The sequence below is a fragment of the Lepus europaeus genome, chromosome 10 (assembly GCF_033115175.1).
Source record: "Lepus europaeus isolate LE1 chromosome 10, mLepTim1.pri, whole genome shotgun sequence".
Lineage (NCBI taxonomy): Eukaryota > Metazoa > Chordata > Mammalia > Lagomorpha > Leporidae > Lepus > Lepus europaeus.
Window position 1 is genome coordinate 21,698,241 of NC_084836.1, and position 27,062 is coordinate 21,725,302.

At 39.4% G+C, this 27,062-nt stretch overlaps 1 protein-coding gene across 15 annotated transcripts in view; it reads left to right on the forward strand.

Annotated features, from left to right (window-relative positions):
* The window catches only part of ANKS1B (ankyrin repeat and sterile alpha motif domain containing 1B), a 1,247,671-nt gene that overhangs the window by 874,966 nt on the left and 345,643 nt on the right, over positions 1–27,062 (forward strand). For all 15 annotated transcript variants that reach the window (XM_062202004.1, XM_062202003.1, XM_062202008.1 and 12 more), the window contains one exon: positions 19,861–19,959. In XM_062202004.1, coding sequence (XP_062057988.1) covers positions 19,861–19,959 — 99 coding nt within the window. The remainder of the gene's footprint in view (positions 1–19,860; positions 19,960–27,062) is intronic.

Sequence of the window (27,062 nt, forward strand, 5' to 3'; positions counted from 1 at the left end):
CCCTCTATTTTGCTGTCAAAGTTATCTTTTAAAATTCCATAGCTAATCATTTCTTCTACCTTAAAAGTTTTGAGGGCACCCAGATTTTCCACATAGTAAAGTCCAATTTAATCGGCATGTCATTCAAGCCCTCTCATGCTCTGGTTTCAGACTACATTTCCATTCTCATTCTCCTACCATTCTTCCCTGTCTTCTAGCCATGGCATGTCACAGATTTGCACTTTTGCTCATGCTGTGCCTTCTGCCTGCTAAAATCCTGTTCACACTAAAAGCCCATTCCAATAGATTCTTATTTTTATGTACTGGGGGTACATACACATGTATTAGAATGCCCCCACTGGATTTTACACACTTAGAAGACAGAAACTGTTCTTTGTTTATTTGTCTCTCTAAGTACTTAGTTGCCAGCAAGTAAGAAGGTTCAAAATATTTATGAAAATATTATTGAAAATAAGTTTATTTTGGGTGCAAGAATAATTTTTGAAAGCCATGCAGTTTTTTCATAATATTTATTTTCCATGAGCTTTTTGAACAACCCTTATAATTGTGTAGTAAGTACTGGTATACTTTGAGAATATAAATATACATTTGCACATGTGTTAATCCATATCTGTATCTATCATTCTGTCCTTTGGGAACTTATAATCCATTAGTAAGTAGGGAGATACTATGTACAATCCGTTTTTTCTGCTAAAACAGATGCAAAAAAATATATACTTGCCCTTAAAGGATTTAATAGTTTAGTACCAGGATGATATAAGAATGAGTCAAAGAGATAAAGAAGAGGAGATAAGAAAAGGCATCATAATGATTGATCAGTTGGTTGAATCAATCCCTTCCTTGAACTGTTTAAAGTAGCTTAAAAGATAATATGAAAGACATCAAATAACTTTAAAATACATATGTAAGATGAAAGCAAATCATAAATAAGGTATATTTCTTGAGTTGGACCTTGAAAGATCAGTAGAATTTTGAACATTGCAAGAAAAAAAAGATCAAGGCAAGGGCAAAAGAAATTGAGACAGAAAGGAGAGGTGTTGAAGGAGTTTGTAATGGGTAACCTGAAACTACTCAAAATAACAAGGAATCACAAAAGGTTGGAGGATCTAAAGGTAAAATTAAATACCTGGGGAAATTGTTGTCAGGATATTTTTATAGGAATCCCCAAATGAAAGAATTGCCATGCAAAGTATAGGGAGCTCATTCAGCGTTGTGACCTACAATTTTGCCACTCCATTTCAGCAACAGAGACAATGGCATTGCCACAGCTTGAGGAATTGACAGGTACCAAGGATGACAAAAGTACAGCAATGAAGGAGCCCAGGGGATCAGGATTCTACAGCCTGACCCTCCCTCCAGACCCTTTATATTCCTGGGGGCCTGCCTCTCCTACCTCCATCCATTTTCCTTGATCTCTCCTATTTCTCCAGCTTTCCCTAACCACTAGTACTTTCCCTCCCTCCTGTAGACTTGTCTAGCTGTCTCTTTTTATTGAGAGTGGAGTGAAAATAAAAAACCTCCTTTGATCCTGTTTCTTTGCAGAAATGTCTCCAAATTTACCCCTGCCTTACTCATGCAGACTTTTCAAAGCAGTCGTCTACAGTCACTGTCTTCATCCCTTTTACTTCACTGGTTTTGTCCCCACAGTCCTAGAAAGAATCCTCAGTGACCCCGTGAGTTGCTCTATATTACCAAAACAAAATGGCATCCACTCCTTCTAGGACCTCACTGTCCTATTAACAGCTGGCTCACATCCTTATTCACGAAACTCTTGATCCCCCAGGTTTCTGAGGCAACCACCCTCCTTCTGTTCCTCATTAACTTCTTTTTCCTTTGTTCTCTCATGGTGTTCCCCAGTTCTTCTCCATGGATGCTTTTGTCTACCTCATAGGTACAGCCACTGCCTAGTTCCTGATCATCCCAAAATATGCAACAGACCACAGCCCCCTCTACCTGCCTGCTGATATGACCTCCTACCAGTTCCCCAGGCCGCTCCGTACAAACCGGAGCACATCATTCTTTCCCATTGCACCTCCAAAATCTCTCTCTCCTCCAGAAGTCTTCTTCCCCCCAAACCCCTTAACCATTGCGCATGCAAACATTGATCCTTGACTCTTACCTTCCACTCATGTCTACATTGAATCAATCAAGTCCAGCTCTTTAGTATTTCTATAACATTTTCCATTCCTATTACTGTTGTTCTATTCCAGACCTGTATTTTCTTTTGTATTATTGCTGAAAGAGCTCCTTATATGAGCTTCCAGTATCTTGCTTTTGTCCCTTCAAATCCACCCTATAAGTTGCCACTGGAGTGTGATCTCTAAATTGTAAGTCCAGCCATTTCCCTTCCAGGCAAAAAACCATTTGCCAACTGCCCAGTGCTACCAGAGGAAGCCCACATTGTATATCAGTTTACAAGGCTTACTACCTGGTCTCTCCCTCCTATTTCTCCAGTCTAATTAATAATAAATGGTGGGGCCAGTGCTGCGATGTAGGGTGTAAAGCCACCACTGTCCCATATGGACACCAGTTCAAGTCCCAGTTGCTCCGCTTCCAATCCAGCTCTTTGCTATAGCCTGGGAAAGCAGTAGAGGATGGCCCAAGTTCTTGGGTTCCTGTACCCATGTGGGAGACCAGGAAGAGGCTCCTGGCTCCAGGCTTCAAATCGGCTCAGCTACAGCCGTTGAGGCCAATGGGGGAGTGAACCAGCAGATGGAAGACCTCTCTGTCGCTCTCTGCTCTCTCTCTCCTGTGTAACTCTGACTTTCAAATAAATAAATAAATATTTAAAAAATAATAATAATAAATGGCTTGGAGCTGGTGCTGTGGTGCTACAGGTTAAGCCACCACTTGTTATGTTGGCATGCCATATTGGAGCGCCTATTCAAGTCCCACATGCTCCACTTCCTATCCAGCTCCCTGTTGATATTCCTAGGAAAGCAGCAGGAGCTGGCTTCTGTACTTGGGCGCCTGCCACCCAGGTGGACCCACATGGAGTTCCAGGCTCTTGACTTCAGCCTGGCCTATTCCTGGCTGTTGTCATTTGGGCAGTAAACCAGTAGATAGAAGATCTCTCTATAGATAGATAGAGATATCACTCTGCCTTTCAAGTAAGTAAATATTTTTAAAATGTAAGTGGATTGCTGGGTTTCACTGTCAGTTGCGCTCTTTTTCTCAATGTCAATGTTGATACTGTCACCGATACCCTCTTCTCTGTTTCTCTACCATTCTCTATACCCTGGTTAGTTTTTACTCTTCACTTAGTTGGTAGCAGAGATGTTACCTTCAATGAAATATCTTTCCCGATCCATATCTGTATGCTGCAGGAATCTTCTTTCTGTATTTGATAATCACCATCCTTGCTATATTAAAATATCTATTTATGTGCTTGTCTTCTACCTGCACCCCTACCTCATCCTGACTTTTAACTCCTTCAGGAAAATGTCTTAATTATTTTGGAACTCTCAAAAATTTAACAAAGTATGTGCATTATGGTAAGCACTCAGTAAATGTAAGATCATAGTATAATAAATGAAGGAAAGGGTGAATAAATGAAGATTATTCCCCAGGCAAGTTTTGATATTTCTCATTGCCCCCATAACTTTTAAGCCAACCCCTAGAACTAAAAAAATGAAATTGTGCCTTGTTAGCATCTAATGAGGCATCAAGCTTATTAACGTTGAATGACCTCCATAGTTCCCAAGGGAGTGGCTTCCATTTCTTCTTCTACACACATGGAAAAGTAGGAGAATCCACAGAAAACTGATTAGTGAGCTGTTTCTGGGTCAATCCAACCATATTCCCTCACTGGGCTTATAGCTGCAAGCAGAGTTGCTACAGATGTGACCCTGCTTCAGAAAGTTCATGTAACATGTGTCTCATGTAAAAACGATGAATGAATTTCACTTGATCTTGATCTTAGCCAAAAGGCCAAGAAGCGATAAGATGAATGAATTTCAAAAAAATTTTTTGCACCAAAATCTACTTATGTTTTAATTCCATTTTCGATGAACTTTCTGAAGCACTCTCATGTGAGTGCAAGGAGAAGTGATTATGCAGAGTTTACAGCCTGGAAACATAGCCAGCTATAGAATCTGCAGGGCCCGGTACAGAATGAAAATGAAAATGTGGAGCCTCTTACTCAAAGAGCAGGGCAAAATGTGCCCTTAAAATATATGCAATGCTTTCCCCTTTGCTTTGTGATTTCTCTTTCTCTCTGTCTCTGTCTCTCTCTTTTGACTTTCAATCTGTTTTTTATTTTTTATTCACTATTCAGTCTTCTAAGTAGAGAAAAATCAAAATATTATGTTATGCTAGCATGAATTTTGCCATTCATTTATATATTGTACAATGCTGCTTTTAAATGCAAAACAAGCATTTAAACTCTTATGCAGGATCACCAAAGCTACACATTTCCTGTCTTGTGGTTCTCATCCAAAGAATATCTTGAGCTGGCTAAAATCCAAAAAAATGACAAGACAAAAGTCAAACTCAGGAACATTAGAAGGAGAAAGAATACTCCCAGACATGGAGCCAACCACAGGCACGTTCCCAGGCCTGGGGTTCTTGTAGGGAGAGTGCAGACTGACACCTTCCCAGGGCACAGGTCCCTCACGGCCCTACGTCCACCACATCTTCCCTTGTCCCTTCCATTCTTCTCAGAGCACTAACAGATGTAGCGCCTTGGCCAGGGAAGGGTCTGGTGACATCTCTCTTTCCCAGGGCTCATCACCCCAAGCCCTGCAGATGGGCACCACCTGCCCCTCATGGCCAGGGATTTTTAAATCTCTCCATCAGAGAATGCTTGGTACTGGATGCACCATGGAGCTGCCTGTGAGGGCAGGGATGGTTCACATCTGCCAATACCCAGCCTCCTGTAAGGACTGAAGGACTGTAGCCGTCTCAGAGCTAGAAGGAGAAGGGGAGATGGGGCAGAGCCTAGGCACCTGGGAATTGTGAAAAGATTTCCCCCAACACAAGGCATCAGGAGAAGGAATAGGGGCAAGGGCTCAGGAAGCTGAGCTGCCAGGCCCCAGCACATGTGCCACTGTCCCATCTGACTTCACTCACCAAACATGAATTCAAAGAAAAAGTTATTAATAATTTCAAGAGAGCAAACACAGAACATTAAACCCAAGCGCAGGGCCCTTTGAATAGGGGGCCCTGCGGGTCGCCCAATTAAGTGACTTGCCCAAGGCCACAAAGTTAAGTAAATGGCAGAGCTAGGAATAAATCCTACATGTTTTCCACCGCACATGCTGCCTCTTTCAGAATAGACTATTTCTGGCAAAAGCAGCATGAAACTGGGAGATTTACAGTGCTAAGTTCTTTAAATGTAAAAAAAAAAAAATTGATTCTAAAAGACACACTTTATTTTTAGCAAATGTACTTTATAAAGTTAATCAACATTATGTCACCACATCCCTGAAAGGTCACCATTATTGTTCACCCCATTTTACAGATGAAGAAAAAACTTCAATGGCCCAGAGTCTCCTTGCTGTTAAAGGGCAGGGGTGAAACATGGACTCAGGAGCTCCAAATTCCTTGTTCTTTATATTGATCTTCAGTTCTTTGTTAGAGGCTGTAGGAAAGAGGGTTAATGATGAACACCAGTCTAGAGGGAGAGGTTCCATCCCTCAGATTTCCACAAAGCGATTCTGTGTGGAACACACTTATCTAGTTGTCGAGGGAGGCGGGCGGCATCGGATCCTCACATCTACTTACTGCAACCTTGGTCACCCCAGCAGTCTGGCCACTTTCTGTGTGACCTCAGTCAAGTTACTAAGTATTTCTGTTCTTCAGTCTTCTCATCTGTTACATGGAGATTGCAACAGTACTATCTGGTGTATAGAATGGTTCCAAAGATTAAAGCACAGCGTCTGACCCACAGTTAACTCTCAGCGAATAATAGTCATTATCAAAATTATTATTAATATTATTATTAATTCAATTGGTCAAATGAGATGACTGAAGCAAAGTCCCCTTCCTCTCTATTACATATATATATATATATATATATATATATAGAGAGAGAGAGAGAGAGAGAGAGAGAGAGAGAGAGAGAGGTCAATACTGAACACTCATTTGAAGAAAATGAGGTTTCACTAAAAATAAAAATTAAGTATTCTTCACACAATATAAGCAGATACATTCTTTGTTAGAACTTCCAGAACAGATGCTGCATTAGAGGGAACATCTGGTCCAACCCTCTCATTGTTCAGTTGAGAAAAACTAAGGTCTAAGGATATAAATGACTTTTTCAGGTTTGCACAATTAATTAGTTATCAGTCAGGACTCCTGATTCGGTGCTACTTTCTAATGAATGTCATCTCTGCTAGATAAAACATAGCTCCATTGCTGTTGGTTGCTTTGAAATGTACTTCTGATTTTTCACAATGCAGCGTGATCATGAAAACCTGCATACTCTTCTTATTTTGGTTGTTATAATTGATCCTGATGATTATTATAATCATTGTGCTGTGAATAATGATCTAAATTCATTTGTATTCCTTGCACACATAAATTGAAGGATATACCAGTATTATTTTCACAGTATGTTCTCTTTTTCCTGCCGGATAGGAAATATTTTTGAGCCATATGGGATCCTAATTCTCTGAATGCTTTTGGATTATCAGATGTCTCAACTGACAGTCCTGGATGAAAATCAAATAATGAGAATTTGCAAAACTGAAAAGAAAATAAGAACATTTTGGTGTTATGGTGTACCGGCAATTCCATCTTTATCTTTCCTTCAACTAAAGGGGAAAAACACATCAGACACCCTGCATATTAGAATTTCCTGCTCAAACTTTTTAATCTGCTTCCTACAAACTTACTTAACTTTGTGTTCTTTACAATGTTTCTTTTTATAAATCTATGCTTGTGTTGTTACTTACACCTTCCTTCTTTAAAGATTTAATTTTATTCAGTACTTAGCAAACAAGTGTTAAGGAAGGTGCAAAAATGTTTATGGCTTTATCCTCTTTCCCAAGAAGATTGCAGCCCTAAAGGTGACAAGGCACAATAAGGTATCTTCAGGAAGTTCCTGGAAAACTCATATCATGAAAGAAACAGAAAATGTATAGATTTCAAGATTTTTTGCCCCAAAATAACTGTGTCTTTTAATTCCATTTTTCCATGAATTGTTTGAATTGCCCTTATAGAATGTCAAGTAGGAAGAACAAGATAATCTAGCTATAACCTAGATACAATGTGCTCATGTCACATTTAAATCAATAGGAGGATGATGCTTCTAGTACCCATTGCATACTTTAGAAATAAAATCCAGATCCTCTTTGAAAAAGTAGAGAAGGGGACATTTAATAGCATTCACTCCCTTTTATTTTATTTTATCATCTTATCTTATCTTATCTTATCTTATCTCTGCTATATCCCTTTCAGGTTGAGTAACATTATTCAATGAAAAAAATGGTGGAAAAAATTAAAGTGTCCTTCATGGTATAGATGCCAAATGAAAGACAAAGATGTGTGTGTACATTGTACAGAATTTTCCGCTATACTCCACTCAAGGCTCCAAGTAGCTCAGAAGATTTTGTGACTGTGATCTTGTTCAGCTTTCAGTATAACCTGTTAGTTGGGTTAGCCGCCTGCCTTTATATCCACAATGATCATGTCCTTACTCTTAACTCCAGTGTTGTGATGTGAGCAACTTTTCCTACCATCTACATTTTGGAAAATGAATAAGGCAAACCAAAGTTTTCATGGTGGGAGAAATGTTTTTATCCTAAAGACATCTCAAGAAAAATGTCTTCAAAATCAAAACCAAACCAAAAATAAATGTGTAGCAAAGTCACGAATAGTCCATCTGTCAGCTGTTTCAATGGAGTAGCTACCGGTCACTGCCCACCAAAGACATCCCAGGGTACCGGGGAATCCTGACTAGTCTTCCTAGTACAGGTCTTCCTTTATTGTTTAGTTTTTTCTTTTTTAATCTTAGCATTCTATTAAATTCATAAGTAGCAATTTTATCAGCTGAGACCTTGGGCAAATGTTGGGCTTCTTTAATTCTTTTTAATTGTATGTATTTATGGAGTACAGTGTGATAAGTCTATACACATATGTAATGTATAGTGATCAAATCAGGGTAGTTAGCACTTCCATCTCTTTAAATATCTATCATTTCTTTGTGTTGGGAACTTTTCAACTCCTCTCTTCTGGTTTTTTATGAAATATATAATAGATTTCTGTAAGCTACCCTACTGGGCTGTAGAACACTAGCATGTAAGCCTCCTGTGTAACTGTATTTTTGTATCCATTATCATTCCTCCACACACACGCCTTACCCTTCTTGGTCACCAGTGACAACTATTCTACTCTCAAGTTCTATAAAAATCAACATTTTTAGCTTCCACATATGAGGAGAAACCTGTGATATTTGTCTCTCTATGCCTGGATTATGTTACTTAATATAACATCCTCTATCTCCATCAATGTTGCCACAAATGACAGGATTTCATTCTTGTCTTATGTATGCTTCCAATTCTAAATCTGTAAATAAGATAATAATTGTACAAACCTTGGAAATTCTCATAGGCAATAAGCAAGGCAAAGCACTCAGTGGTGCCTGGTATATTGCAAATATTCATAAAACTTTTCCAAATAGTTATTTGTATAATTTTTCTTTTAGTTATAGTCCTGTTTTCCCTCATAAATTGTAAATTCTAAAAGTAGAGGGACCATATCTGTCCTGTTCTCAGTGTATGTGTCTCAGAACCACAGCCCAAGGGCCAGCACTGTGACACAGTGGGTTAACGCCCCTGGCCTGAAGAGCCGAATCCCATATGGGCGCTGGTTCAACACCCTGCTGCTCCACTTCCGATTCAGCTCTCTGCTATGGCCTAGGAAAGCAGTAGAAGATGGCCCAGGTCCTTGGGCCACTACACCTGCCTGGGAGACCCAGAAGAAGCTCCTGGCCCCTGGCTTCAGATCAGTGCAGCTCCAACCTTTGCGGCCAATTGGGAGTGAACCAGCAGATGCAAGACCTCTCTCTCTCCCTCTCTCTCTGCCTCTCCTCTCTGTGTAACTCTGACTTTCAAATAAATAAATAAATCTTTAAAAAAATAAATAACCATAGCCCAGTGCTTGGTACAGAGTAAATGCTCAGGTTGTATTGCCTGAACAAATATATGTTAAATAAATGAATGAGTAGCAGTTCCTGCTTCAGCAGTAACTCAAGACTGGACTCTGCCAGCTCATTTCCCCTTTCAGTGACCCTCCTGCCTAAGGCTGCCAGATGAAGCTAATGACAATACACAATGCCAGTTAAATTTCTGTATTTTATCAAGCAGCCCTAGTCCCCTTACTCTCATCTACACCTTAAAGAATAAATGATTTCTCTCCTTTCGTCCATGCCCCTGTGTCTTTTCATGTTTGCTCCTTTCCTCTTAAGTTTATATAGCTGTTTCTAAACATAGTCTTCAAGGTCAGGAGACCCCGTCATCCTTAAGTCAGGAGATGTCTTTTCTTTGAGGACAACCATCTCTTAGATGGACTAATGAGTTACTTGTTTTTGTTGTTGCTCTTCCAGTTCCCAGAGGGCTAAATTATCTGCTTTCACTATCACACCGCCTCAGCCCAGACAGCCTTCTTGGGCTGTCTCCTTTTCTCTAAATTCAGGGCACATTCAATAAGGGACTCAACTATCCTTCACTCATTCGACATCTTATACCTTAATTCATTTCTAGACATCTTCTGTTTTAAATTATGGCTTTGATAATAAAAAAAAAGACCTAAAGGAAAGTGACCCAAACATGGCCCTGACCCTGAGATCATCATCTTCCCAGTTGGCCAGTTTGGTGGTTTGTCAAGGCTTTGCAGAAGAGCAGGTCACACTGATGTCATGCCATCATTTCTACCTCCCAGCATAGTCCCTGCTTAGGACATGGCAAGTTATTTGATGTTTTAGCCAAAACCATCCTGGATCACTTTTTATTTTTATCTTTTTAAGATTTATTTATTTATTTGAAAGGCAGAGGCAGAGAGGGAGAGAGAGAAGCTTCCATCCACTGGTTCACTCCCCAGATGGCTGACATGGCCAGAGCTGGGCCAGTCCAAAACCAGGAGCCAGGAGCTTATTTCAGTTCTCCCACGTGGGTGTAGGGGCCAAGTACTTGGGCCATCTTCCCCTGCTTTCCCAGGGAAAAAGCAGGGAACTAGATCGGAAGTGGAGCAGCCAGGACTTGAACCAGCACCCATATGCCGGCCCCTACCTGGGTCATTTTATTATTCTTGGTTCTGGATTACAATGAGGTATCTTGGAAAGATAGCTGCTTGACCTTTCAGAAGGTAAATAACTTATCTGAAATAAGATGTGTTGCAGGAAACTCTGGCTGTTTCTCTCAGTGGCCTGTCGATGTGTATGTAAGGCTGTGTGTGAGCTGCAGTGTTGCACATCTGTTCGCTGGAATCTCTCTCCAGAAAGGGTCTCCTGCTCCACACTGGCTGCCTTTCTGCAGAGAGAAAGCAGCAGCGTCTGGGTATGACAGCATAAAATGCTGATCCCCGATCCGTCTGACACTAATCCTGAACATGACAAAATGGTTTCACATATCCAAGACTCGGTTTCCTCATCTATAGAAGAAAGATAATGCCATCTATCTTACAAATTTGTTGTAAGCCTTATAAATAAAGTAAACAAAGTAAACGAAGTGCTTGGAATACAGTGAATGCTTCATGATAGCTGCCAGTGCATATTAATCCCTGCCAGTGAATATTAATCTCTCTATCCACTTTTTCCTGCCTCATTATGCATGGTTGTGTTGAACATATATCCAACAGCAAATTCAAGTTCTTCTTGCTTCCTCCACAAAAGAGCACTTCCTTTTGGAGCTCTGCATCACCAATGAGGTATCAATTGTAAGAGAAACCCACTGTAAATACAAAGGTGCCATGTTCCCCTTCTATTGGAGCAGGCTGCCCAGACTAACCTAATTGCTGTTCGCTTTTCTCTTATGCACTGGGAAATGTTCTGCATATCAGATAGACGAATAAAATCCAAATACCTGCCAAGATTACATACAGCCTACCCGAGGGGAAAAACATTTAACTCCACAGCTTGTGATTGGAAAAGGACACAGGACAGCTGCTAACTGTTTTCCTTTCATCTCAGCTCTTGGCCTGTTCTTCTAATAGCTCTCCTGTCGCACTCAGTCTGCATCACAGTGGGAGCTAAAGGAGTAGGATTATAGGGGTCCCCCCCATCCAAGACACACTCCCTGCTCAAGCTCAGCTGCTGAGAAAGACCATTTAAAGCGTTTAATATCCGCCCTACCCCTTTGGGGAAGGTGTAAAGCCAACTAGACACCACGTTTGAAAAGGAAGTTAGAGCTTTGTGGTGAGTTAGGGAACATTCAGGCTGGAAACACCCCGCCCCCCAACCCAGGTCTCTGCCAACCTTGATTCCATGATTCAGTGAACAGAAAGGACTGGAGCAGAGCAGGAAAGAATAGGTCAGACAACTTTGCAAGTTCTCCTCCATAGAGGAGGATTCATTTTTGCATAAATTCTGTGACCCCCAACATGAAATAGGTTGCAATACTTGCTTTCAAATATGAATTTCATATGGCTGATTGAGTAAAAAATATAAATGGATTATTTTAACCCCCCCCTTTTTTAAATAAACACTTTTCTCCCCTACATTAACACCATTGGAGGTGATGTGGATAAGTTATGAGAAAGGCTTCTAGCTATGGGAGCAAATTATTTCAGTACCTGCTTCATAAAGTAGTGTGAGAATTAAATAAGGTAATATATATGAGGCTGTAGAAAATGCCTGTCCCATAAGAACCTATTAAGTGTGCAATTCACACTAACTTGACCAACTGCTATTGATGTGAATATTGAAAGAAGAAAGTATTCATAATCCTTATACACACACACACACACACATACACACATGGGTACATCAAAAACATCATGAAAAATTGGGATAGGCATTTGTCACAGAGGTTGAGACACTGCTTGGGAAGCCCATGTCCCATATCAGAGTGTATGAGTTCAAATCCTGAGTCCTCCACTTCTAATCCAGCTTCCTGCTAATGTATGCTTTGGAAGGCAGCCATGACGGCTCAAGCGCTTGGGCCCGTGACTCCCATGTACGAGCACTGAGCTCCTCTGGGCTCCTGGCTTAAGCCTGGCCCAGTCCTGGCTGTTGTGGGCATTTGGTGAGTAAACCAGCAGTTGAAGATCTCTCTACAACTTTCTTTCTGTCTCTTTCTCTTCTCTAAAATAAAAATAAATATATTTTTTTTAATTTTAATGCAAAATGGGTTTAAAACAATAGGGGCAAAATGTTTTTGAAACCCATGTATATAGGAATCTTCAGAAAATTTATAAAATATATATATTATGAAAAACATGTTAGTGGATTTCAAATGTTTTTTTGTCCCAAAATATACTATATTCTACTTTCTGTGAACTTTTTAAAATTACCCATGTATGTACTGGAGAAAAGTAAGAACATACAAATAAGTTTTGTTCACATCAACTTTTCTTTTTGCCTGGAGGAACTGCAAGTTAACATATTTTAAAATGGAAAATAAGCTCCTTCTCCTATAACTATGAAATTTTTACACAAAGGCAGTACAAATTGCCGTATAAATAAGTAACTTTACAATCTTTTATAAATATATATAATTCTAAAGTCTATGTGAATACATGTTTCAAATGAATCATAATTATAATTTATGATATCAAGAAACTGTGCACAATACATTAACAAATGAACACCTGGTTGCTTAAATTCCTCCTTTTTCTCTGTAGCTTAAGATGTTTCTAAAGAGAAATAGTTTTTGAAAATAAAGAGGAAAAAATTGGCAATAGAAAAGTCATTGTACGACCGGCGCTGTGGCTCCATAGGCTAATACTCTGCCTGTGGCTCTGGCACACCAGGTTCTAGTCCCAGTCGGGGCGCCGGATTCTGTCCCGGTTGCCCCTCTTCCAGTCCAGCTCTCTGCAATGGCCCGGGAGTACAGTGGAGGATGGCCCAAGTCCTTGGGCCCTGCACCCGCATGGGAGACCAGGAGAAGCACCTGGCTCCTGGCTTCAAATCAGCACGGTGCGCCAGCTGCAGCGGCCATTGGAGGGTGAGCCAATGGTAAAGGAAAACCTTTCTCTCTCTCTCTCTCTCTCTCTCTCACTGTCCACTTTGCTTGTCCAAAAAAAAAAAAAAAAAAGAGAGAGAGAAGTCATTGTAGTCATGTTAGCTATAAAACACTAATGTTAAAACATAAGTCTAGGGCCTGGCACTGTGGCATAACTGGTAAAACTGCCACCTGCATTGCCAGCATCCCATGTGGGCGCCAGTTCAAGTCCCAACTGCTCCTCTTCTGATCCATCTCTCTGCTTCGGCCTGGGAAAACAGTAGAAGATGGCCCAAGTCCTTTGGCCCCTGTACCCACGTGGGAGACACAGAGGAAGCTCCTGGCTCCTGGCTTCAGATTGGCACAGCTCCAGCCGTTGCAGCCATCTGAGGAGTGATCCAGAGAATAGAAGACCTCTCTCTGTCTCCCTGCCTCTGCCTCTCTGTAACTCTGCCTTTCAAATAAATAAATAAATCTTTAAATAGGAGAAGAGGTAGTATAACCATGAATCAAACTGGAAAGAAAATTTGAAAAAAAAGATGTCTATCTATAACTTATTTTATTAGAATATGCAACTTACATATGAGATATTCTCTAATTTAGTGCTCAGTGATATAATGGCTTATTTGAATTGATAATATATGTGGTCTGAAGAATCCAGAAGACCTTCCTCACAAGCTAAAAATATGAAAATTTAGTTAAGATGTCCACTAGAAATTTCATTTCAGCAGACAGAATACATTTAATTAAAAGACTAAGATAGTAAGGTTTAAAATAAAAAAGAAACTCCAAAATTTGCTTCCACTGCCATTTTATTAGAGTGAACAAGGGAATTAAAATTGGAAGAAATACATCATCCATTATATGATCATATTCCTGTATGATTGACTAAATAAAGCTTTGTTCTGGCAATGATAGAATTATAACTATTGTATGTATCACAATAATTATTATCATAATCATATGGAGAAGACATGCATTGAGTTTAATTGTAAATTGATACCAAACCAACTCAAAGCTTTTATAGATACGAAGAGGTAGTGTTGTTATTCAAAAAAAATTATGTATAGTTATATGCTGTCATCTTATTTATACTGCTAAAAATAGTAATAATAAAATTTGTGGGGTTTTCCTGTATGTTTGCAAGATATTAGTCACTCTAGTATACATCTATCCTATTTTAAATATTTAAGGCCATACAAATAGTAGTAATGAAGCTAATTTAGTTAATTATAGAGTAAAAGCAATTTTCCTCAATTAACAGTATCCTCTTGATTTTTTTTCATCTTGGACTGAATGAAGAGTGTAAATAATGTTATCCAATCCAATTTCTTCTATTTAGAAGAAACCAGGTCCCTACAGTCATTAATATGTTTCTGTAACATTCTATATCATGTGTAACATTAAGGAAAATTTTCTAAAGAATATGATGTGATATTAAGCTTATGAAAATAGGATTATTTTTTGAGCTGGAGTTCTAAGAGACAGAGCCATTAGTACAGATATTTTTGAGAGATGATTTCAATAAAGAGCTGTTCTATTTCTAATGGGTCATTAAATATAAAACACTGCTTCTAATTGTTCATGTTATTAGTCTATCACAGATGAAAAATATCCAATATCCAAAATATACAGGATATTCTCCCCATCATCAAAGGAACTTCAGCTATCAGTACACAAATAGGTGATTTTTCTTCATTCTATAATTTTATTTTATTTTCATTTTTTTTATTTTTTTATTTGACAGGTAGAATTACAGACAATGAGAGAGAGAGAGACAGAGAGAAAGGTCTTCCTTCCGTTGGTTCACTCCCCAAATGGCCGCTATGGCCAGAGCTACGCCGATCCAAAGCCAGGAGCCAGGAACCAGGTGCCTCCTCCTTGTCTCCCATGTGAGTGCAGGGGCACAAGCACTTAGGCCATCCTCCACTGCCTTCCCAGGCCACAGCAGAGAGCTGGACTGGAAGAGGAGCAATTGGGACTAGAACCCAGCGCCCATATGAGATGCCAGCACTGCAAGCGGAGGATTAACCAAGTGAGCCACGGTGCCAGCCCCATTCTATAATTTTAAAAAGCAACAAATACCCCCTGGATCAGACATGCCTTGTCTGTTAAGGGATAGCTGTTCTAAAAATGCCACCTTGAGCCTTTGTTCATCCTAATAAGTCAGTAACTAAACAACTTTTTCTATTGATTATTATTCCCTGGACACCTTGGTACCTGGCAGGTTGCCAAGAAAATAATGTATCAATTAGATTTGTCATTTTCATAGCATAGATTTCTAGCCCCATAATAACCACTAGTGAAAGTAGAACAAGGCCGGCACCGCGGCTCAATAGGCTAATCCTCCGCCCTGGTCAGGGCACCGGATTCTGTCCCGGTTGCCCCTCTTCCAGGCCAGCTCTCTGCTGTGGCCCGGAAAGGCAGTGCAGGATGGCCCAAGTGCTTGGACCCTGTACCCACATGGGAGACCAGGAGAAGCACCTGGCTCCCAGCTTCGGATCAGCGCAGTACACTGGCCGCAGCGCACCGGCCGCAGCAGCCATTGGAGGGTGAACCAACGGTAAAGGAAGACCTTTCTCTCTGTCTTTCTCATTGTCCACTCTGCCTGTCAAAAAAAAAAAAAAAAAAGGAGAACAAGCTTCCAATTTGTTTAGATGACTGAAAAATTAGAATTTGCTAAAGATCCTAAAATATACATGACTAATTATATCTAAGAATGTACTTCTGACACCTGGTTTTGATTTCTTTTTACTATCCCATTTTTGCCGCATCTACATGATTTCACTACATTATCTATAATGGTAGAACGCTACTTTCTATTGGAACTTTCTACAATGATAGAGATATTCTATATCTGTGTTGCCCAATTGGGCTGTCATTAGCTATGTGTGACTAATGAATACTTGAAATCAGGATTTAAAAGAATCCACTAGATTTGTCAATTGGAAGGTCATGCTTATCATTTGACAAGGAAATTCTGTTGAGGGTAAAAGCTTCTTGTGGGGGCCAGCACTGTTGCATAGTGGGTAAAGCTGCTGCCTGCAATGCTGGCATCCCATATGGGTGCCAGTTCAAGTCCTGGCTGCTCCACTTTCAGTCCTGCTCTCTTCTATTGCTTGGGAAGGCATTAGAAGATGGCCCAAAGCCTTGGGCCCCTGCATCCATGTGGGAGACCCGGAAGAAACTCCTGGCTCCTGGCTTCATATTGGCACAGCTCTGGCCATTGCAGCCAACTGGGGAATGAACCAGCAGATGGAAGACTGACTGACTCTCTCTCTCTCTCTCTCTCTGCCTTAGTCTCTCTGTAACTCTGCCTTTTAAATAAAACAAATAAATCTTTAAAAAGAAAAAAAAAAAAAGCTTATTGTGGTGAGTTGAGTAAATTGGGAGATGTGAGTGCACCAGGGAGGTGAGAAGGTGGAAAGTACACTGATGTGGGTAGTTGGTTAAGCAATAGATGGACATAATGGAACTGTGCTCCAAAAACCAGTGATTTGGCCATTTTGTGAGAAATGGGTAGAGGATGTAGAGAAAAATGAGTTAAGATGAGTTTCTCTAACATTTAGTAAAGGCAAGTAATAAGGTGAAAATAACTTGCAGCTCCCTGGGAAGAAGGGGAAAGCACCCTTGATGGTGCCTTTGATGGTGCAGCTGTTACCCAAGGGCCAAAGAAATGGTGAGAAAGTTACAAGGTTTGAAACATTTGATTTTTTTTCTCTGAAAAGCCATAAGAATCCATAATACATACAATGAATGTAATTTCATTTCTGAGAAATTGTATAATTGTATAATAATCAATTGAGATTGATTTGTAAAAAAAAAATGTATTCTTGAACTTCCTTATAATCACTTCTTAAAGCTAACTTTAGGTTATAAATTCCAAAACACTGAAATGTAATTTCAAAATATATGATCTATAATTATATATAATTATACTAATCAAAAGTCAAATATAACTTAAATCACGGCATTTTTAACTGAATACATATTCATTAAATTTTATGAGTAAGGACCATGAAGCCTAGAAAGAATATATCTGACTTACCCAAAATGACCCTGCCATGATTCAGACCCAGGTCTTGGATTCCTAGTCCCCTGTTCTTTGGACAAAAGACTAACTGAATGCATATCATGGTATTTTTGGTCTTCCTATTCATTACAGAAAGAGAGAAAATAGGGAATTTCTCCCAGCATGCATCTTTGGCAAACATGAACGCTTTTCTGTACATTCTCCAATTAATACTTTTTCCCCTTGAGCACATTCTCACAATTTACATTATGCTTCCCATAATTGTCACTCATTTTTCAAAATGTGGTAATTATCTTACACACTAGTAAGTTTGACCTAAAGAGAAAAAAATTTAGGTACTTAATATCTGCTTCTTTAAATATGCTCTACTTCCTTCCTACAATTCAAAAAACATCCTCCCTTCCTTCAGATAGACAGGACAGTATCCTGGTGGCACACAGGAAGAGCTGTGGTCTTTAAGGATTTGGTTGTTCCTGTCATTTCAGTATTCAAGCACTAAACTCTAGTTCTCCACATTACCTATAGATAGTAACTCCTGCATCAACAAACCCTGGAATGTTTTGTGTTTGTACAAAGTAACCAGGCCCTGTACTTGACATGAGCTGGAGATGTGGGCTGGTAATTGAGTGTAATGGAAAACCTGGTTGTAATGTCCAAACCAACAGATGACCAAATAGGTTTTAAGGGCTGGATAACTCCTTCGGAGAATGCTTGGAAGAGTCAAAGTCAGAATGTTATCACATATCCTGCTCATGCTGCACTAGTCCATTTCTGAAAATAATAACATTTTCCCCAAAAGAAATAATTTATATTCTTAGCCATGCTCTATTGTATGCACTGAGTAATTTCTTGAGAGCAGTGTTTCTTGTGGCATATTGCCAAGAGGGCTTTATTTGTTTTTCGTTAGGCTTTCCATTATCATGCAGCTATGTACCTGATTCGTGCTGCTTCCTCTGAGACAGTCTGGGTGGCTTAGGCACAGGAATGATACTATGAGTGGGTGGAATGTTTTTGTGCAGTGATCGCCAGTTCTAAATCCCTAGCCATGGTATCATTCTAATGATGTTAATCCTTCTAAGAACAGTCAATTATCCATTTACAATGTAATCTGATATTAAATTGTTTATATCCAACTATTCTGTCCTCATCCAGGGAAAGGCATTGGTCTCAATTTGTGCCATGGTAGGCTGCTCCTCCTCCTCTTCCTTTGTTATCTAAAAAAAGGCATCCAGATGCACCCACTGCCCGGGGCCTGGAGACACTTGTCTATTCTGCCCTTCTCCATCATCCCACACATTCCATCTCTAAGTCAAACCTCTTGATAATTTTCAATCCACCCACTTCTTTCTGCTTCCCAAGACCACTTCCTCACTCTAAGCACTCAACATCTCTAGAACAACCACAGTGGTCTCTGCATAGTCTCCAGGCTCTAGGATTGCCCTTTCCGGTTCATTCTCTCTGGCTTTGAATACCACTCACTCTCCATAAACAGGCATTCTGTCATTTCTGTTCATAAATGGTTTTGTTTTGCATATTAATAAGAGTTTGGTTTATCCAGAAAAATAGCACTCTGCATTCTTTGACTTCATACACTCTTCATTTTAAAGAGAAACTCTAGCTCATGAATTTTGAAAGGTAAAAAGTTTAGGATAAAATGAGCGATTTCTGTGTTTAAGTAGTAATCACAGATATAAAGTAATCATTGAAATCAGAATTTCAGGACTGATCCTTTTTTTGGAGATTATGTGGCTCTATTTTGTCATTTTATAGGAAAGGAGCTAAGCCACAGAAACCAAAGTGATCTTTCCCAGTTTAGAAGCTCATGATATAACTCTCTTTTTTTTTCCTTTAACTTTGAACACAGCTTCCTGTGATGGTCAGGATGAAGTCTAACTCATCCTCAGCCTGGCATGCAGTATCTGGTGGTCTAGACTCTGCTTCCCTTGCATCCTTGCCTTTGGCGTCTTCAGCTTATCCCAGAACATTATGCTTCTGAGTATATTGTGTTTTTTTTTTTTAACAGGTCATTGCACAGTAATTTCCCCTTTGTCCTTCCTTCTTTGGGTGCTAACTCTAACCACCCTTCAGATTAAAAAAAAAAAAAAAACATATCCTAGATCCCCTCTGGAATCCCAAGGAAATGTCATCATCATAGCACATCCACAGCCATTAATCCATCTCTATCATTGGACTGAAAGGAATAAAGGACCCTATGGACAGGGCACCGCATCTTATTCATTGTTCTATTCTCACATCTTGATCAGGCGTCTGGCATTCAATATTTTCAAATTAATTACTAATTTCACTTTTACCCTGCCTGATATACACTCATTTTTCTGTCATCACAACATCTGTTTTCAGGGAGAATTAAATAATGGCTCCATTCACATCAATGTAGAAGTCACTGATAGTCCTAAATGGCAACTCTTCCTAGAAGCATTTGCAGTTTTGCAGCAAGAGTTTTCAGTCACATGAATGAATCTCCAGAACATTTAATTCAACCATAAATAACGAGGCATGAGACACATTTGTGAAGGGAGGAAAGCTTTCTAATAGCCTTCATGTCAGTAGCACAGGTGACTACTCTATCCTCACCCTCTAGGAACAATGACTCATTTATAAAAATCAGATTATCTGTTGGTTATTTTTCCTTGTACTGAATTCATCTTTATCTACCTGCAGACTAAGTACCTAATTTAAGTTGTAACATTTCTGCTTTTATTTCAGGGAAGCAATGTTATGGAAGATCAGGATTTGTTGGAAATTGGAATCCTTAATTCTGGGCATAGACAGAGAATTCTACAGGCCATCCAGCTCCTTCCAAAGGTAGGAAAATGCTGTATAACTGCAGCCCGGTGCATGGTTCCCAGTGATTTTAAAGCCAGCCATGTAAGGGGTGTTAGTATTTGAGTGTGATATTTCCACATAAAGATGCAGCTCACAACCGAAGACTTTTTTAGGTCCAACTGCCCATTGCCTGAGGATACTGAGTCACACTGGCTTAGATTTACCTGGAAGCCTGTAATACAAGAGAGCTTGCTGACCAGCATGGCAGCTTCAGAATTCTCCTGCATAGGCATTCCAATTTCAATAGAAATATCAGTCTTTAACCTCCAAGTATTATTGCAGAGTCAAAAAGACTAGAGCCATATTGATAGGTGTAGGAATGTCCTGGCTTATAAAGCTTTATACCCCAGAAGCAGTGGTATCTCCTGTAACAATTCTGTAACTTAGTATCCAGTGTCCCTGCAAGGAACCTGCATAAGGACAAGTATCACATCCCCATTATATATTTAAGGTCCACCTATAAGTCTTATAGTCCAGAGGCAATTTGCCCAGGAGAAGTGTTTTTTTTCCTGTAAGCAATGTGTTACCTAGCAACAGACCTGACCTCCTGTTCCCAGATAAGGTTTCAAAAGAGCCTAAAGGAAAAGGTAGGATCTGAGCACTAGCCTTTCATGATATTAGGATCTTAATTGTTAAGGAAAAGGAAAGGCATTTCAGGAGACCAGCAGAAACCACATAAATATAGGTGTGACCCAGGCAATAAAGTGCTAGAAGTATTAGAGAAATTACTAATGATTTAAAATCCAATGAAACTGACACAACTATGTGACTGTACTTAATGTCACTGAACTGTACACTTAGGAAGGTTGAGATGGTAAACTTTCCATTATATGTGTTTCACCACAGTTTTAAAATATAAAGAGAAAAATGCAATGTGAATAAAAACAGAGTGAAATAAGAGATAAATCAGGAAAAAAATTAGGTTGGATCAATTTTTGTCATTCTAAAGAATTTGAAATTTATTCTGTAGCCAGTAGGGAATGGATATGACTGGACTCCATAATGTCAGTTAATTTTGGGGACAGTATACAAGAGGAATTAGGAGAGATCATTGAAGCTGGATCATCTGGTTGGGAAAAAATTGAAAGGACAAGATTAAAAACAGGGTGGCAGGTGAACTGTAATGGATGCACCTTGGTATCTGAGTTTATACTGTGACATGTACTCTCTTTTTCTCTTTTCCATTCTGGGAAGGCTATAATTTCACCTTCTCAGAATGAGGTTGATAAATATTAACCCGTGTTTCTAAGTAATCTGATGAAGTTTGCCAGCTGACAGTGAACTGAGTTTCTACTGATAGTAATTTAATACTTTTGCAAATTCAAGGAGAGTCTGGCATACAAAAGAGTTTAATCATTTAATTTTCTACACTAAAAGGAAAAGAATAAAGCCTCCCTAGAACTAATTCTGGAGTGAATTCCCATGAGCACCTTGTTCACCTCCCTATTTTTGTATCTCCCTCCTCAAAGCAAGTTTTCCCCTCCCTTTCAGCAGAGGCCCTAGCACCTAGCACAGGACCCTGCCCAGCAAAGCCGATAGGCACTCGGGAAGTCAGTGAGTGATGCTCCTCTCATCACAGTGCTGCCCGTCCTTTAAAGATTGACTCTGGTCACTTCCTTTGTGAAACTCTCCCTATAATGAAACCACTTTTCACCACCTTGGGAACTATCGCCCTCATGCAGTCCAACCATCTGCAGCAGGACTAGCATGTAGATTTAATCTGTCTTCCTCGGACTATTTGAATCAATTTCTCATTGGTCCTTACTAGTCTGGGCTATATCCAGAGCTATCTAATCTCTGTCCAGACCACCCTTTAACTCTCTTCACCTGGATTTCCACACAGCATCTAAAATGATCCTTCAAAAATTTAAATCAGGTCATGTCTTACCTTACTTAAAGTCTTCATGGGTTCCCTCCTCACTTAGAATAAAATATCTTGGTCTACATACATCAATAGGATCTGGCCCCCTCCCACCTCTGTGACCTCCTTTGTCGCTCTTTCCTTCTCCTACACTCTATCAGGTGGCTTTCTTTTTTTCTAGAACATGACAAGCTTATTTTTGTCTTAGGGGTTTTCTGTGCAGGTCCCTCTGCCTGGAAAGCTCTTCTTTTATATCTTCATTCATCAGGAAGTTTCTATTCAGATGTCACCTCTTTCACAGAGGCTTTTAAGACCTAAAAACCTCATCCCCTCACCTGCTATCGCTATCCATGGTACTTCTCTGCTTTGTTTATCTTAATAGAATTTATGGCTGCTTGAAATGATATTATTCATTTGCTTCTTCTTCATTATTTTCTAACTTGCCCACTAGAAGCACTATCTATGAGGTCAGGGACTTTGATGTCTTGTTCACTTCTGTAGACCTAGTGTCTACAGCAGTGCCTGTCACATAGTAGCTTAGTAAATGGTCAGGAACATTTGTAGAATAAAGGGCGGCACTCACCTGTCTTTCCTGACATTTTATGCCCCTATGTTCCTGTCTGAAAGATTAACAGTGACTGTCTATGTTCTAAGAATCTTCATGGTTCAACAGCCTTGACTTCCTCATTGTGCTTAGCCTAATACACGGACATTAAAAGAGTGAATGAGGCCAGCGCCGCGGCTCACTTGGCTAATCCTCCGCCTGCGGCACCACCCCAGGTTCTAGTCCCGGTTGGGGCGCCAAATTCTATCCTGGTTGCTCTTCTTCCAGTCCAGTTCTCTGCTGTGGCCTGGGAAGGCAGTGGAGGATGGCCCAAGTGCTTGGGCCCTGCTCCTGCATGGGAGACCAGGAGGAAGCACCTGGCTCCTGGCTTCGGATCGGCACAGCATGCCTGCTGTAGCGGCCATTAGGGGGGTGAACCAATGGAAAAGGAAGACCTTTCTCTCTGTCTCTCTCTCTCACTGTCTAACTCTGCCTGTCAAAAAAAAAAGTGAATGAATGAGTGACTGAATGAATGTTTTCCTTACATGTCATTCAAATGTATATATTTTTTATCAGAGTGCCTCAGTTTTAAGATTTATCTATAACCCTGTACATGCCATTTGATAATGAGAAGAAGAAAAAAAAAGAACCTGAATCTAGAATTATTTGGAGAACAAATGGAGTGTTTATTTTTAAAGCAGAATATCATTCTCATTAGAGAAAACAATCTAATAGAAACAATAGAAAATTAAGCTTCCATCAAAAGGCTGATGAAGAAGTGCCTTTATGCACACAAATGAGTAGAGAACATATTAAAATATCCAAACATGTGTTCAGCAGCACAAACAGAATGTTATAGTTCTGCAAATTGATGCTTTGCCTTCTTATGTAATAAGCCCAATCTTCAGAAGGTTAATAGTATAATTTTACTGACAGCACATCCATCTGTATTCACTCTGACTTTGCACAGCCAGAAATTGGCCAGAATGCCTCTTCATTTTTATTGATATAGTTGTTGGCCTTCAGAATATTTGTGTTCTTCATCTGTTGTGAGAAATATCCCATGATTGCTGCCTGAGATCCTTTAATTAAGGTATTGTGGTTTGGAATTGGCAAGATTGTCTTCTTAACCGGAGAAAGGGGAAGGTTTGCTAAGTAGAATCTTGATCTGGTAGGACACTCCAAAGGATGTTTTGCAACCTTTATTTGTATTTGTTATACCAAGTTTCAAAGAAAAAGTTTATTCCTTTGGTTAGAATTGTTTTTTCTTAAATATTAAAATAGGCAAATATATGCACATTCTCAAGCACATTTGATACCTTCAACACATAGATACACTCTAAGCATAGGCATCTTGCAGTAGTAATCACATTAATTCCTCCCCTTTATCCAGTCTTTCCTCTATCTCTTTTGAATTACTCTACCTTCAGTCATAAAGCTCAATTATCAATTTTCACCCAGCATCTACTTCCCTCACCAACCCCCACTCTCAGGTCCTAAAATTTTCCTGGGCTTCTTAAAATTAAATTTCAGCCTCTCCAGAAAAGAAAAAAAAAAATATTTTTTGAAAACCAAAAAAGCTAGAAAGTTGAAAGAGGCCATTTAACGTCAGACCCAGTCTGAGCAAATAAATCAAAACAGCAGTTGACAAATGAATAAATAAAAGCTTGTGAGTAGAGATGTAGAACTACACTGGGAGGTATTGAGAAAAACTCAGGCCTTGGGGCCAATACTGTGGAGTACCCATAAAGGCGCTGGTTCAAGATCCAGCTGCATCACTTCTGATCCAGCTCCCTGCTAATGTGCCTAGGAACGTAGCAGAAGATGTCCAAAGTGCTTGGGACCCCATACCCACGTGGGACACCTATGAGAAGCTCCTGGCTCCTGGCTCCTGGCTTTGGCCTGTCCCAGCCCTGGCCATTGCAGCCATTTGGGGAGTAAGCCAGAGGATAGAAAAATCTCTCTTTGTTTTCTCTCTCTGTTACTGTGCCTTTCAAATAAACAAATAAATCTTGACAGAAAGAGAGAGAGAGAGAGAGAGAGAGAAAAGCTCAGGCCCTTAAAGCCAAGAGAGTATGGAATGGTAGAAACTATGTCCTATCTTCCCAAAAACTACTATGCTTTCTCAAGATAAAGTATCGGGGGCCAGATTCAGTAATAGCTGTCATTTAATACGCTTGTGTGATGGGAGAAGAGAGTATCACCAAAATCTTTGTGTGTGAATAAATTGTTCATTGTGTGTATTTAATTATATTAATTTATATCCCCCAATACATAGGGTTTCAAAACATAAGACACAAGAGCAAACTAGAAAATGACCATAACCATGTAGTGATCACAAAATTTCACCCTTTCTCTCTTTTTAAGAAACTTGTAACATGTATTTCTGACAAATGATCCATATGCAAAAATGTATTAAGAACTTTAACAAATCAATAAGAACTTACAGGCAAACCAATTTAAATAGAGAACTTAACAAAAGAAGGTATTCAAATGACCAACACAAGTGAATAGGTATTCGTCTTTATTGGTTAATATAGAAGTGCAAATGAAAAGCACCCTAAGATAGCACTGCACATCCATCAGTAGTACTGTTTTCAAATTTTTATTTATTTGATTTTGGGAAACACTTTTTTCTTTAGTTTCTTATAAAGTACAAACAAAGATCATTGATAAGCCTTTTAAAATTGCTTGGTGTGCACCACAATATTTTTATTACTTTAATTGTATATATTTATGGAATAAGGTATGATAATTTTATACATATATTCAATGAGTAATGATCAAGTCAGATCTTAATATGATGAGATGCAAGAGTATTAAGAATGTTACAATTCAACTTATTCCTATCCAAGACTCTCCTCTTAAATACTTTCATTCTTTGAAAGTCCCCAAATTTAAGATGTTTGTGAATTCTAGTCTTATAGTTGATACAGATGTGTGTAAGCTTTAGGGAAAAAATGTACAACAATTGTAATTTCTTTCAAAATCCATAAAGAAAGGTTCAGTCTTACTTTCTGTCACTTAGAAAAATAATAGAAGCATATTCCTCTTTCCTCTGCTATTTTTCAGAAGGACAACCACAAAATACAGGCTACAGGCTCAGGTGCTTTTGCTGTACCTTTCCACAGGGCAACTATTCACTCTCCCACCCCATCACTCACACTCCAACTGCACTCATTCTTTTCATACATGGGTCTATTTTTTTAACTGGCTGACGTCTTAAACTTAGTGCCACACAATGTCCAGGGGATAAGTTATGTGCAAGGGACATAAGTTACAGATACACTGTCAAATAGAATCTCTCACACCTGTATATATACCATTAGCATGTATTTCCTAACCTAAAGTGAACGCACAACTGAATTAATCCAGTCTTCTACTTTCTCTAGGGATGATCCTTGGTGAGACAGGCTGTGGTATTCCCAGGGTCCTTAGGCACTCCATTTAGCTCTGAAAAAATGTCTTATTATTCTGCAACAAACAGGGGTTGCCAAACCTTTTCTATAAAAAACCATACCATAAATACTGTACATTTGGTAGGCCATATGTCCTCTGTCACAACTACTCAACTCTGTTGTAGAGTCAAAGCCACCACAGACAGTTCAGAAATGGACAACTGTGGCTGAGTTCCAGTAAAACTTTATTTACAGGAACAGGCAATGCGCCAGATTTGGCCTGGGGGCTATGGCTTACTGTCCCTTAACATATTATCAATTAATCTCCAACTAGATTGAGAGCTTTTCTGTACTCCTGAGAATCTTCTACACAGGGAATAAATTCAGATCATAAATACAGCCTCAGGATGGCCCACACGTACCTTGGCATAATCCCAGAGTTCTGTGTAACGGGGTTTTGTAGTGATTAATAGGAATGGCATTGCCCCTATATCTATCAGGAAAAGTGTCAGCTCCTTTTTCCATCTTCATGGATTAAACTCTTTTGGTGTTTAGCATTTATTTCAATCAACAAACAGGTGTTTCTTGAACGCACCTGTGCTCCCATTTCTTACCTCAAGACTGTAACTATCACAGCGTTCTATTCTCATGCCTCCATGTTAATGCTTTTCCTGGTAGTCCCTCTTCAGCTTTTTATGCTTAGTCTACTTTATACACTGTTTTCCCCAAAATTTGGTCTTGCTCTTTTTCTCTTCTTCCTTTCCATAATCTCCCTAGTCACCATCATGTGTGCCCATAGCTTCCACTGGTACCTACACACAGAGAGTGACTGCCAAATCTCAGTGTTTGTGTTTGTAGATACATCTGACTTCAGAGCACTTACATCTGGGTATATTGCAGGACCTTCAAACTAAACCTGTCCAAGCTGAGCGCCATATTCTGTGAAAAAAATAAGTGGCCTTCATACTATTTATCTGTATTCACTCATTCTGCAAATAACTGCAAATAATTTTGAGAGTGCCTACTATGCCAGGCTCTTGTGTGTCTGCTAGTGTATGTGTATGCATGTGTGTATTATCTATTTATCTATCTATCTATCAATATCTATGATATATATCTATCATAGATATATATCATAGATATAGATATCGATAGAAATATATATCTATAGATATATACACATATCTTGTTTTAACAGTATTTCTTTATATATACAGTATAAAAATATATTAAATGTGTTTCATATTAATACTCAATTATAAGCTTATTAGATCAATAC